This window comes from Humulus lupulus, chromosome 4, assembly GCF_963169125.1.
Source record: "Humulus lupulus chromosome 4, drHumLupu1.1, whole genome shotgun sequence".
Lineage (NCBI taxonomy): Eukaryota > Viridiplantae > Streptophyta > Magnoliopsida > Rosales > Cannabaceae > Humulus > Humulus lupulus.
In genome coordinates this window covers 241,453,902-241,467,859 of record NC_084796.1, presented here as the reverse complement: position 1 = coordinate 241,467,859, position 13,958 = coordinate 241,453,902, and the positions used below count along the sequence as shown (strand labels likewise).

General features: G+C 34.9%; 2 protein-coding genes across 2 annotated transcripts; one reads left to right on the top strand and one right to left on the bottom strand.

Annotated features, from left to right (window-relative positions):
• Positions 1–389: 389 nt before the first annotated feature.
• On the top strand, positions 390–5,759 carry LOC133833077 (uncharacterized). Its single transcript, XM_062263335.1, has 4 exons — positions 390–627; positions 1,115–1,786; positions 4,036–5,117; positions 5,199–5,759. The coding sequence occupies exons 1-4, from the start codon at positions 624–626 to the stop codon at positions 5,757–5,759; spliced, it is 2,319 nt and encodes a 772-aa protein (XP_062119319.1). The 5' UTR covers positions 390–623.
• A 1,314-nt stretch (positions 5,760–7,073) lies between these two features.
• LOC133833076 (uncharacterized) lies at positions 7,074–8,418 on the bottom strand. The gene is made up of 2 exons (XM_062263334.1): positions 7,906–8,418; positions 7,074–7,829 (listed from the first exon to the last, which is right to left on the bottom strand). The coding sequence occupies exons 1-2, from the start codon at positions 8,416–8,418 to the stop codon at positions 7,074–7,076; spliced, it is 1,269 nt and encodes a 422-aa protein (XP_062119318.1).
• Between the last annotated feature and the right edge of the window lie 5,540 nt (positions 8,419–13,958).

The window sequence follows — 13,958 nt, the reverse complement described above, 5'->3', positions numbered from 1 at the left end:
AAATTTAAACAGAATCTTAATATTATAAAAACTAAATTAAAATCTAAACTTAAACTTAATACTAATCCCTACTCAAATAAAAAATTCAAATTTCATTTAAACTAAATAATTTAAAATAAGTTATATTTGTTACTATTTTTCTGCTTCATCTTCTTTCACTCTATATCGTTTCTTTTTGTGTTTTTTTGTTGAGGGGTTGTTTGAAAGAACAACGAAAGTGGATGTTTATTCATTTTCATTTTAATCATGGGTAACTCCATGAATTAACCATTTTTCATCATATATTTATAACCATAATCCCTCATTAATGTTTCTCACATTAATGACTTTATAGGCACTTAAAAAGACATCAATACCCTTCAATAGATATTAAGTTGTTCCCTTCTCTCTTTTGTTTGTCTTGCACGTACCTAGCAGCCATGGAAATGATCTACTTTCACAAAATATAGCAAACACATATTCTCTCTCAAATCATCAAATCTCAAAGGTCATCACCATTTTTTCGCACCAAGATTTAGAAAGTGACGTTAACTTCCACATCTCTTTTCTTCTCACCCAAGTTGAAGAAGATTAAATAAAAATCATCTCCCAAACTTGAAGAAGATTGAACATTTGATTTGATAATGAGTAAGTATTTTTTTATTTATAGGTTATGGGTGTCTTGTGTAATAGTTTAAATATAATTTTGGAACTACTATACACTAAAAATCTGTGAAAAGAGATAATTTTATGTTGAGATGACGAATTTTCGAATGATTTTCGCGATTTAAGTCACTGTGTTCACACTTTGTTCACACATTATTCACACTTTGTTCACACTTGGTTCACATTTTCGCAATTTTGGTCACTGCGTTCACACTTTGTTCACACATTATTCACACTTTGTTCAGACTTGGTTCACGAGTACTTAACACATGATTCACATTTGGTTCACACATGATTCACACTTGGTTCACACATAATTCACACTGGGTTCACACATTGTTCACACACGTTTCACACTTGGTTCACACATGCTTCACACATGCTTGCTTCACACATTTATTTCTTATTTCTTTTGGCTAGTTTTACCTAATAACTTTGGATTTCGAACCTTTTGTCATATGTTATGCAGGTCAAACACATATAAATATTGTGGTGTTATATAATGGATCGTGGGAACAAGTTTTGAACGAAGGTTGGTCATTTAGTGCTAAACAAAGCAAGGGTATGAAGGTGCCAAAGACTATCACTTACAATAGTCTTGTTGATCAATTGTATACTTTAATCGGAGCTGACAAGTCTCGTATTGATCTTGACTTAAATGTAATCTATCATTTTGGAAGTAAAGGTATCCCTCCATCTTTAATTAGTAATGATGAAGATGTTGCTTTTTTTCTTGATGAGATAGGAACATCTATCAATCATCGGACACCCCTATGTGTGTCTACTATAGAGAAGAGAAGTAATGATCATTTGGTTACTAAAACACTTGAGTTGTATACTATTCCTCCAGTTGAAACCAAAGTGAATGATGATTTTTGCATTGATGGCAATGAAGACAGTTGTGATGATGATAATAATGATGCAGATGGCAATGAAGAGAGTTGTGATGGTGATAATAATGATGCAGATGGCAATGAAGACAGTTGTGATGATGATAATAATGATGCATTAAGCTCAGATGATAATGAAAATATTGATAGGTCTACCTGCAATGATGTACTTGTGAAACATAATTTACAACAGTCAACCTCCAATGAAGTATGGAAGAGCCATGATTCCTCAAATAATAGAGGTCGTAAATGTAACGCCCTGGCTACCCCAGAACAGTTACGGTGAACGGTGGACCGGAAATTTGACTCACTACCTGAGTCCTTTGGTCAAAAACGTGCTCTAAGCGTAATTAACAGGTTAAGGCATAAAACCAATAAAAAGGAAATGGAGATTTTTATTACAAACTGCTCTGCAGAGCTAAACAAAATGTTTACAAGCTGTTCTCAGTACAAAAAGGTCACTACTGTTGTAAAGTTACAATCCCGCCGACCTAAGCGGCAAAAAATAGGGTAAACCCCCTAGTTCCTCCGAGAACACCTTGACCGTGGTGGTCAAGCGGCTGCATATGTACACACCACCACATCAGCTCTCCACTCAAGGCTAGGTGAGCTTTTCTTTTCCTTTACCTGCACCACATAGCACCCATGAGCCAAGGCCCAGCAAGAAAACATAACACTTTATATAAACATTATCAAATGATTATCATTATAACCACACTGAGCTTAAAGCTTCAAACAAATGAGTGAACACCACATGAGGTTCTGGTAAACCACACTGAGTGACTGACGAGCAAGTCACTAAATCAAATGGGAGAGTGGCTGCTGAGTAAGCCACTAGCCTCCAAGCGCTTATTTCATTCATCGACCCTCGGGGTCGGTCTGGCATTAATGCTCTTCGAGTCATTCAATGCTAATAATCGATTAGATCCAATCTTGCTGGCTTGCGTGACACACGCCAAGGCCGTCCTGACTAATAAGTCAGCTCAACGTGTTCAATGCCCAATACCACTGCCGAACCTGACTAATAAGTCACAGCTTCACAATGATACTAGCACCCTTGCCAAACCTGACTAATAAGTCAGTACCATGCACAAATGAGCAACATATGCTAAGCATTCCATATACAATCCATGTCCATATTCTCACATTCAACATGCCTCAGGAATATCCATGCATGTCACACTTGGGGTGCAGTTTTCTTACCTCTGGTTCGAGCAAGAACGAACAAAAGAACAACCCTGAGAACGATCGACTTTTTGGTCCTTTAGCGGTTACCTGGTCATAACCAAAATATGGGATTTCATCAATAAAATGACTAATAAAAGGTTCCCAAACCAAAACCTAACCTCCAGGACATCAAACACTACTCAACCGGTAGTAGGTTCAACCCCGAGGCCTTAGGCTTGAATCCCCATGCTAAAAACACTATTTTGGCAAAAATGCCCTGAATTCAGCACGCACCAGCAAGCACCCTCCTGCGTTTTTCCTTGGAACCAGCCCTTCAAATCAACTTTAAACCTCTTCCAAACACCCATTTAAACCCCCAAACATTACCCACAACTTCCCCTCATCAAAACCCAAGCAAGACTTCACATAAACTCCCCTTAATTCCAACTTCCCACACTAAAATCTAGAATTGAAAACTCAAAACAAAAACAGGGTATAACCTGAAATTCAAAGACAATTCCTTACCTCCAACTGGTTTTGAACCCTCTTAAGATGATGAACTAAGATCACAACCTCCAAGCTTTGATTCCCTAACTTGCCACCTCAACTTGGGACCAAAAACCTCAAAGAATGATAGAGAGGAAATGATGTACGGGAAGGTGAAGAAGCTGCTCTGTTTTTTTTTTGTTCTACAACTTTCTACAGCCCTTTGAAACATATATATAACCCAAGAAAAATGACATTAATGCCCCTAGGTCATCAAAAGCTTCTAATATCTCCCCAAGGGTAAAATCGTCATCTTTCACCTATTTCGTTAATCATAATTAACGCTTCACAATTCCCGCTAATCTCATTATCCTCAAACCTCAATATTTCACAAACTGTTACCCTTTAATACCCGGTAACACTCTAATCATTAAAACACCCCGAGACTCACCCCGAGCCCCGAGCTCAAGCCTGTTATGACCAAACCGACATTTAACATTTCCTTGATCGTCTCATATCAAATGGCTCAAACAAACCCACATCATAATGTGGTCCCAATTTATATCACCAACATGCGAGCAAATAATCAATTTACCCTTAACGGGCCAAATTACCATCACACCCCTGTATAAAGAAATATGGACTCACATGCATGCATTTCACATCATATCATAATATAATCAACATATACATGCATTTTATCAATTAATAACATAATTAAGTAAGTACGACCCTCCCGGCCTACTGTTCACGCCGTTAAATACATCGGAGAATTTAGGGCATTACAGTAAAGTAAGACAGGTTGGCGAAGATAATCTATGGAGTACTCCACTTTTGTTGAATCAAGGGGAAAAAGGCTCTACTTCAGCCTCAACAGCTCAATTACTGACATCTTCTTCGAGTATCAATTCGTGGGAAATAAAAGAGGGTCAAATATTTGAAAACAAGCAAGAGTTGAAGATGAAACTCCATCTTTATGCATTAAAGAAAAACTTTGAGTTTAAAGTAAAGAAGTCTGCGAAAAATATATGGTGTACAGTATGTGTTGATGATAAATGCAAATGGAGGTTGAGGGCTACAAAATTGGTTAATTCCAATATGTTCGAGGTTCGTAAATTTTTCGGTGAACACACATGCTCATTGGATGTTCGACATAAAGATCACCGTCAGGCATCCCCATGGCTTATTGGACATGTCATAAGGACAAAATTTGAGGGTGATGATGTTAATTACAAGCCAAGGTCAATTGTAAAAGATATGAGTTTATCATATGGAGTTCATATGAGCTATGCTAAAGCTTGGAGGTGTCGAGAGCATGCATTGGCTTACATAAGAGGTACACCAGAATCATCATTTCAGAAACTTCCCTCATTTCTATACATGATGGAGCAAAAAAATCCTGGAACTGTTACTCATTTGCAGATGGACAATGAAGGTAGGTTCAAATATTGCTTCATGGCCTTAGGTGTTTCTATAATGGGGTTTAAAACATATATTCGCCCAGTTATATATGTAGATGGAACCTTCTTGACTACTCGGTGTGGAGGTACTTTGTTATGTGCCATGGGACAAGATGCTAACAAGAAAATATATCCAATTGCATTTTCAGTAGTTGACTCAGAGAATAATGACTCATGGTTGTATTTTCTACTGAGGTTGAAGGAAGCGATTGGTGAAGTGGAGAATCTAGTATTCGTGTCTGATAGACATACTAGTATAGCAAGTGCCTTGACTAAAATTTTTCCTGAGGCACACCACGGTGCTTGTATACATCATGTTAGCATGAATATCCGTGCGAAGTTCAAAACTGACCATTGCCATGAAGAATTCTTCCTTGCAGTGAAAGCTTATAGAAAGCGAGAGTTTTTACGCCATTTTGAGAAGATTAAATTCAAAGATCTTGCAATTGCTCAATACTTAGAGAATCAAGTGGGTTTTGAAAAGTGGGCTCGTTCTTTCTTTCCTGGTCATCGATATAATTTAATGACTACAGGTATTGCCGAAAGCTAGAACAATGTCATTGCTGAGGCACGTGGGTGGCCAATTACTTGTCTCATGGAATTTATGAGGCACACTTTACAAAAATGGTTTTTCGAGCGTCGAACTGCAGCATCAGCGGCTACAAGTCCTCTTGCCATAGAAGTGGAAGCTGATTTGCGAAAGTTAGCAGACAAGTCCACTACCTCGTTCTCTTTTCCGTCTAGTCAGTATGAAATAACAGTATTGGATGGTGATCTTGATGGAGATGTCGACCTGAGGAGGAAAACATGTAGTTGTAGAAGATTTGATTTGACAGGTCTTCCTTGTGAACACGCTCTAGCTGGTGCTCGAGATCGTGGCATTAGTCCATATAGTTTATGCTCCAGATTCTACACAGTTGAAGCGTGGTTGTCATCCTATGGTGGATCTGTATATACGCTGGGTAATGAAGAATCTTGGGTGATACCAAATGACATAGGAAGTATGATGATAGCTCCTCCTTTAGTGAAGCAGAAGGCTGGTCGTCCAAAGAAGAAACGACGTTTATCAAAGGGTGAGAAGAATAGCAAACAACATAGATGTAGTAGATGAGGTGTCCTGGGCCACAATCGAGTGACATGCACCACTGTTTGTCCCCCGCCGTCTAGACATGCTTAGTTTGTACTTTTATTGTTTTACTTTGTACTCTTCAATTGCAGAATTTGAATTTTTAGATTGGTTCAGTAATACGACTTTTTGTGTTAAAGTTTATTGTTTCGGACACACCTAATTCATATTCACACATAATTCACACCTAATTCACACATAGTTCACATATTATTCACACATTTCACACGCGGTTCACACATAATTCACACATAATTCACACCTGGTTCACACCTAGTTCACACATAGTTCAATCCCGGTTCACACATATTTCAATCCTGATTCACACTTAATTCACACTCAATTCACACATAACGTAATAAGATAAAAGTGACAAAGATTTATCCATTCCACTATTAAGATGAAATAAACGAAGTCATTCAATACCATTTAATGAGATGAAGTTGACATAGTTTCTTCATACATTCAAAAGTAAGATACATATATTTAAATAAAAGACAACTATGGTTGTAAGTTATGGTAAAACAAATCTACACAAGTCTTTTTTCTAAAGAAATCCATGTTGTCGTCATTCACTTCGGATAGCGGTTTTTTGGCTAGCAAGTACTCCAGATGTTTGATGACATATACCCCACAATCGCCACTGCAAAGGAAATAAAGTTTTTTAATTATTGGAAGACCATATTGATTATTGGAAGACCAAAGTCTTTTAATATAAATATGGTTAACAGAGTTATACCTAGTTTTGGTCTGTGGCACTTTTTCTGTGCCAAGTCTTGTGAACTCAAAACGCACTTTCTGTGCTTGTAGTTGGACATCTTTCCTATGGCTTAACAACCTGGATTGAATTAGAAATGGTAGCATTTTTCCCCATCTGCTCATTTTATTCTCAAACTCCTTGTTGGAGACCACAGTGATATCAGAGTCATAAGCTTTTATAAGACAGCTTGTCAATGATATCTCTAACAACACCCAATGTGTCCCAGAAAAATTAATTGGGGTAAACACTTCGTCAATGTCTTTCCAACTCCTTTTGAAATTGTTATCATCACCTACCAAGTAATCAAGCACTTCTTGTGGCCAAATGTAGCTTGATTTGATTTTCTTCTTATTGAATTGTTCCCAATGTGGTTCGAAGAACTGTTGGAACATAGAATCCACGATGGTGAATCTTTCGGAGTAAGTCTTCTTGTAAGTGTACACTCGTTCTTTCATCAACCCTAAAGATGCATCAATGTGCTGCATGCCAAATATTATAAGTATATATACATTCAAATTATATATATTTTTAAAAAAAAATTATTTCAGTAGTCTTACCAGTCCGTCCAGCCATGTACGTGGTGTAATTAGCTGAATAAACCATTTCGCAGTGCACGAACCAGCCAAGAGAGAAATAGGCTTATCATTCTTTTTTAAACCAATTACCCATTTCTTAAAACGTCTCATTTGCTTTTCGTCATATGGCTGTAGGGGATTAATTTCACAAGGATCAGTTACAATTGTCTTTGCTTTCTTTTTCTTCTTAGTTGGATCAGTAAACTCGGAACCAAAAATTCTTTTCGTTGGAACCCTCCTTCTCTTGAATTCCACCCCAGCCATATCTCCAGGAGATACCACCTTACAGCTAGGGCTATCTTCTCCAACAACGTGCTCCATAATAAATGTACGGTGTGGTGAAGCAAGATGCTCATCTGATAATGAATCCTCAGAATCACCACCTTTACGTTGCGAGAGCACTAATTCAATTAGATAATCCAACTTCTCCTCCATTCTTTGTTGGTTACTTTTCAAAGTGTCAATATCAGCTAACAACTTTTCATGGTGGGTGTTAATTGGAGTTGGTATCTCTTTCTTGTCTTGCTCGTGACGATGCCCATCTGCTACATCGGGCTTTGTGGGAGATTCCTCACGTTCTTCCCTTTCAAAATCCAATTCCACATCATCGTCTACAAAGCTAATAACACGTCCCATGAGTAGTTCATCTGGTCCTTGAATAATAGAGTCATGAAATTCTTTCTCTTCGGGTCTTGGATTGAGCGTGGCCTTCACAAGATTCTGCAACAAAATAATAATAATAAAGTATAAACATTACTTATAAATCACAAATTCAAATAAAATCTTAACGACTTACACTTTTTTTCTTAAATACACCTTCAATATCTTTCTCTTTCAGCATTTTATGCGCTGACCAGCTAAGCATTCTTGGAAAGGCCAGGGGTTGTTGATCAGCAAATGCAGAGAACTTTGTGAAAATTTCATAGGCCCAATATTGCAGAGCAATGGCATAACCATAAATTGTGTACTGAGGTGCTGGTCTTTTTCTCTTTTGCTCAACATTCTTCAAGTATTTATTCCTTAGCCTTTCCATATCTTTTGCCAAGCCGAATAATGTCTTCTCGTACGATAATCTCCCCCAAGGATAGTTGAATAAGTCATCTTCATTTTCCACGATGGAAAGGACATCAATAAAGCATTTCTTCTTTAGTTCACTAGGTAATAAAAGAGAGTCTACCAAAAAACATAGACCTAATTTCCATACGTCTTCTTTCACATCGCACCTTTTGAATCCATCTTCCAACTCTTCAGAAGACAAACATTCTTTATTGTTCAAGTATGTCTGGAGAAGTCTTTTACTCTTGGTCATTTCTTTATACGTTGCCTGATCCGGAGAAATTCCACAATTCAATCCAGTGATCAAACCAAATTCACTAATTCCAAACCTTGTATTCTGACCACAAATATTAAAATTCAAGCAGTATTCGTTCTTTCCTCTACCAACAACTCTCCTAAGCAGTAACTGGTGAATAATAACTCCAGAATATTGTAGAGGCGGAGCTAAGAAGAATTGCTTGAATGGTGACTGTTTCGCTCGTTCCTACAAGTCAAATGTCGTGAACTTCGCATTGTACTCATAATGCTCCCTCCCCTATACACAGCCTTTGCTGGATAATGCCTTTCAGTAGGAAGCATGAGGAGTGACATCTGAAAAGGTAAATTAAATAAGCGCTTAATACATAACTCATATATATTCACACTCTCTTCACATACGGTTCACACATTATTTACACATGGTTCACGCATAGCTCACCCAAATTCACACCAACCTCACATAATTCACACACAGTTCACACATAGTTCACACACAGTTCACACACAGTTCACACACAGTTCACACACAGTTCACACATACTTCACACACAGTTCACACACAGTTCACACATATTTCCTCAAAAGTTCCCAAATAACAGTCTCATTCCTCATTCTAGTCAACCTTTTCTTGGTTATCTTAAAGAAATATATGTATATATATATTCATGATTTCAGCCGAGGCCATACCATAATACACATCACTTAGAAATTATTTCAACACTTCAAAATAAGACAGTACAATTTGATATTGACAGTATGTACAAGTTTCTCATCATACTCTTGCCTCACTACAAGGAAATAAGTCTAATAATGGCTTATTATAATCAAGAAAAGGTTCAAGAATCACTTTTAATAGGGTTAGTTAGTGTAGTTTCCTTTTATAATTCACACATTATTCACCATAAGTTCAAAACATGGTTCACACACCATTCACACCAAATTCACACATGGTTCACACATCATTCTCACATTGTTCACCATAATTTCGGAACATGGTTCGCACATCGTTCACACACTATTCACACCAAATTCACACACTATTCACACTAAAATTACACATGGTTCACACCAACTTCACTTCATACATGATTCACACCACAATCACACATGGTTCACACCAATTTCACACATTGTTCACACTGAAATTACATATGGTTCACAACAACTTCACTTCACACATGGTTCACACTAAATTCACACCACAATCACACATGGTTCACACCAATTTCACACATTGTTCACACTGAAATTACATATGGTTCACAATAACTTCACTTCACACCAAATTCACACTAAATTCACTCCTTATTTCCCAATTAAAACATGCCTCAAGTAGTTAGAAATTTAACCAAAGTACAAATTCAAAATAAACAAAGGAGTCATAATAACAACAAGGGATCCCAACAACAATACCTTGGGCTAGGGTATCGGGCTTGCAAAGGGAGTGTGGGGTCTTAGGTGTTGTAAACCTCGGGCTCCGGCGACGTGGGCTCGACGATATGGCTGAAATGTGGGTGGGTTCGGCGTCGGGACCAAGCGGAGGGGATGGGTTCGTGGGTTCGGGACCAAGAGTATAAAAGGGGCTGGTGGCTGTGGAGATGATGACGCAAGTGGGAGGAGGGACGAGGTGGGTGCTGGCCGGAGTACCACCGCAGCTTCGACGGGAATAAATCTGGGTTTGGGAGGGAGGGTTTTCAATGGACGGGAAGGGGGAAGGGGAAGAAACCAGAGTTTTATTTGGGTTGTTTAACAAAAGGGGTAATTTTGTCTTAAAGGGTTAAAAATGTGAAAAACTTTAACTAAGGGTTAGAGTTATAAATATAGGGCTGAATAAGGTTAGTTTGTGGAGTTACCCTTAATCATTAGGTCTTTTCTTTTTTATTATTAATAATATTTATTTTTTAAGATTGTTTGTTCGGTAAGAGTAGAGTAAGATAAAGTGTTTAAAGAATTAATAATACTATCAAATCAAAGGTAAAAAGTGAAACCTACTTAGAAACATAAATCTCAAAACATTAAAAATAAATTTATTAAACTTAAGTTAAATTTGACATTTTCATTCTCACAAAACCTAATCTCTATATGAGTTATTTGCGACTCACGAAACTTAATAAACAAAAGAGACTAAGATTTGTTTAGTCACGTGAAATTTAAAAGATGGACACATATCTGTTGTATATTAACGTGACAGGAAGAAGACTGGGAAGTAGGAAAGACGAGTTTTTTTCTTAGAGAGTTCTTGCATTCGGAAAGTTAAAAACGTTCATGAAAACTTGCAACATCGACGCCCATTCTATGCTTTGTGACAAAATTGGTGTGTTCTATGTAAATCAAATGGGAAATCAATGAATCATGTTACCTCTAATCTATGGATTAAGACTCTCAACTCAACGAGTTCAACCTCACTTGGTGTATGCCCCAAAATTGCAAAGACTTGCGGTTGAGGGAAATGAATGGAAATTGGCTTTGCTTTGGACAATTTGGCTACTGCTACTACGAAAGTTTTGCTGTGGAGAAAGATACACTACTGGGTTACCCTTGGAAACATAATAAGAACATCACCAATGGATGGTGTATAATTTGTGCCAAATTTGACTCAAAATATGTGTCAATGATATATATAGTCAACTTTTTGTATCTATACTACAGTACACAAAGTGGAAACTAGCTAAAAAAAGTCAATGTAGCTATTAATTTTTATTGAAAATATACAAAAATAATTAATTTTTTTATTAAAATATAAATTAAAAATTAATAATTTGTATTAATGAATGGCAAAAAAGTAATTAAAAAAGTTAATATTTATTGTGACCCATGCTATATTTTGTACTATTTTGTACTAAATTAGGCACAACTTTTAGTATGTGTAAAATTTGACACATATTTTAAATCATCATTGAAATTTGATTTTATGAAAATGGGCTAAAAAATAATTTTACAATACTTTTACAGCACTCCATTGGAGATGCTATTATATTTTATATTTGCATGAATCTGTAGATCTGGCACCAGGCAAGTGTAATTGTCTCGCCAGTACTTTTTTAACTAGAAAATGCTCTTGACACGGTATAAAAATAAAGTCAATATAAAAAACACAGAAGTAGTAACCGTAGATATATATTTAGCATGTATCTTCATTATTAATGTATGATAAAGTTTGTTAAAATACTTTCTTTCTTTGTTTATTGGGGTTTAATGAGTTATTTCCTATGGAGATACATACATATCTAATTATGTAAATAATCCAGAAGGAAACATTGGATATGAAATTGTATTGTACACATGGATTGATTGGGATCCGTATTTGCATAGAAACATAGTTTTTGTTTAGATATATTGCCTTCTATTCTTTAGATAGATTGTAATCTAACACAATCCAAAATGTGATGCCATTTTTGGTTTTGTTTTGACTTGTCTTGCTAGTTTATTATTCTGGAACATGATAGGGTCCAAGTGTGACATACATCAACCGAGACATACATCTCAAAATGTCTTTATGCATTTTTAGAGCACTTTTAGAGCATCTACAATGGGTGCAACATTAAAAATTGTTTAAGTTGTCCCATCATAATTATTTTAATAAACTTAACCAATAAAAAAAAAAAAAAAAAAACAAATATGAAAGCAACGTTGCCACAGTTGGGCAACATTACTAATTTTCTTTTAAATCAAACTCCTCCACACCATCTATCTACCCCACCATTGACAAGCACTCATCTGAGCAACTTCCATTGGAGTTGCTCTTATTCGGTTGTTTTAAATTAAAGATGTTAAAATAGGTCTCCATGCTTTATATCTCATTTTTATTTTATAGATTCTCTAAAATTTACTATTATTTATCGTCTACAGAAAGAATGAATAGCTCCTTCATATAATATTTTATTATTTTTACTTTTGTTTTTCGTTTAAAAGAGTTTTTAATTAATATTTAGTACTTTTTTATTAAAATAAATAAATGGTATTTTTTAAAATATAATATTTAAATAATATAGAAAAAAATGTAGAGTAACTAATATATAAATTAATGTAAAATAAAATAAAAAATGAAATTTTGATGATGTATTTGATGAATAGGATAGAGAAGCTAGTGTGAGAGGTATAAGGGAGTGTTTGGTTTGGTGGGAATGAGAATGTCAAATCTAACCTATGTTTGGTAAATTTATTTTTAATAGCTTGAGGGTTTGTGTTTCCAAGTGAATTATTTTTTAGCTTGATTTGAAGATAATCTTAATTACTTTAAACACTTGAGTTTCGCATCGCTTAATTTAAACTTCCTCTAATTCTACTCCCACAAACTCAAATCTCGTACCAAACAACCTTAATTCATAACACTTTGAAGCTCAAATTTCAGCAGGAGTACCTAGAATAAATATGTATATACATCCATCTGTTTCGATACAGTAATGTTAGTTGAGTGATTGTTCTGAAGATGTGGCAGTATCATCATTTAAACACTTAAATTCTGAAAATAAATAAATTGGTTGGTTGGTTGGGAGCTTGTACCCAGAATTGTTCATCGTCTAGGTGTTTGTAATAAGATCAACTGATCACCCATAAATGTAGATCAATTTGATGGAACCATGCAAGTTTGTTGGTGTTAATATGTTGCATTTTTCGTTACTACGTTGATTTGAAGATTTAAACTTTACTCTGAAAACTTGATTAGAAGGTGTTTAGATCAGTTGAAGATTTAGTAGTGAATGCAATAAGAGGTTTAGATGAATATCATAATTAGATTTCTCTAATACACAAAAATGCACACGACATGCATGCATTGAGTAGATCTTCGTAATTTGGTCCATCATTCTCTGTTTTGTTTTCCTATACTTTGCCCATGTCCTTTTCTTTGCACTAGTGCATGACAATATTGATATAGAGAAAAAAAAGCTAAAAAAAAATATTATGTTTGCACACAAAATATATATTAAAATATTATACATTTTTTTTTAAAATAACGAGTCTTCTTTAAATAAATGTGATTGGTCGGAAGAAATTTTTTATTTGTGTAATGTTTTAGTGCATAAATTAAGTGCAAATATAAATGAATTTTACATAACAATTAATTAATTAAAAGGAATTTAAACAAAAGTTTAAAAGTAAAAAAAATATCTAATATAAAAAATTGAAAACATATAAAAGAAAAATATGATGAATTACAAATTAACCTTAAAAAACTAATCTATAATTCACTTATAAATAAAAAAAAACTATAAATTTAATGCAAGGTTTAAAATCTCAGATGTAGAAAAAACAAACTTTAAAAAATTGAATTTATAAGTTAAAATTTATTTATTAAAATCTGAATAGGTATATTGTTATATATTGTTTCATATTTTTTTTAAAAAAATTTGTGATAATTGGTAATTTTAAAATGAAAAAATTAAAGAATTTGTGAGTGTTCTTTTGGAGGGAAATAATTATTTTAATACTAAAGAAAATATAAAATTTCTATTTTCTTTTTTTGTTTTAACATCTATTTTTACCTTTTTAGCTTAAAATGATTTGTATTTAGTTTTTAAAGAGGATCAACCTTTG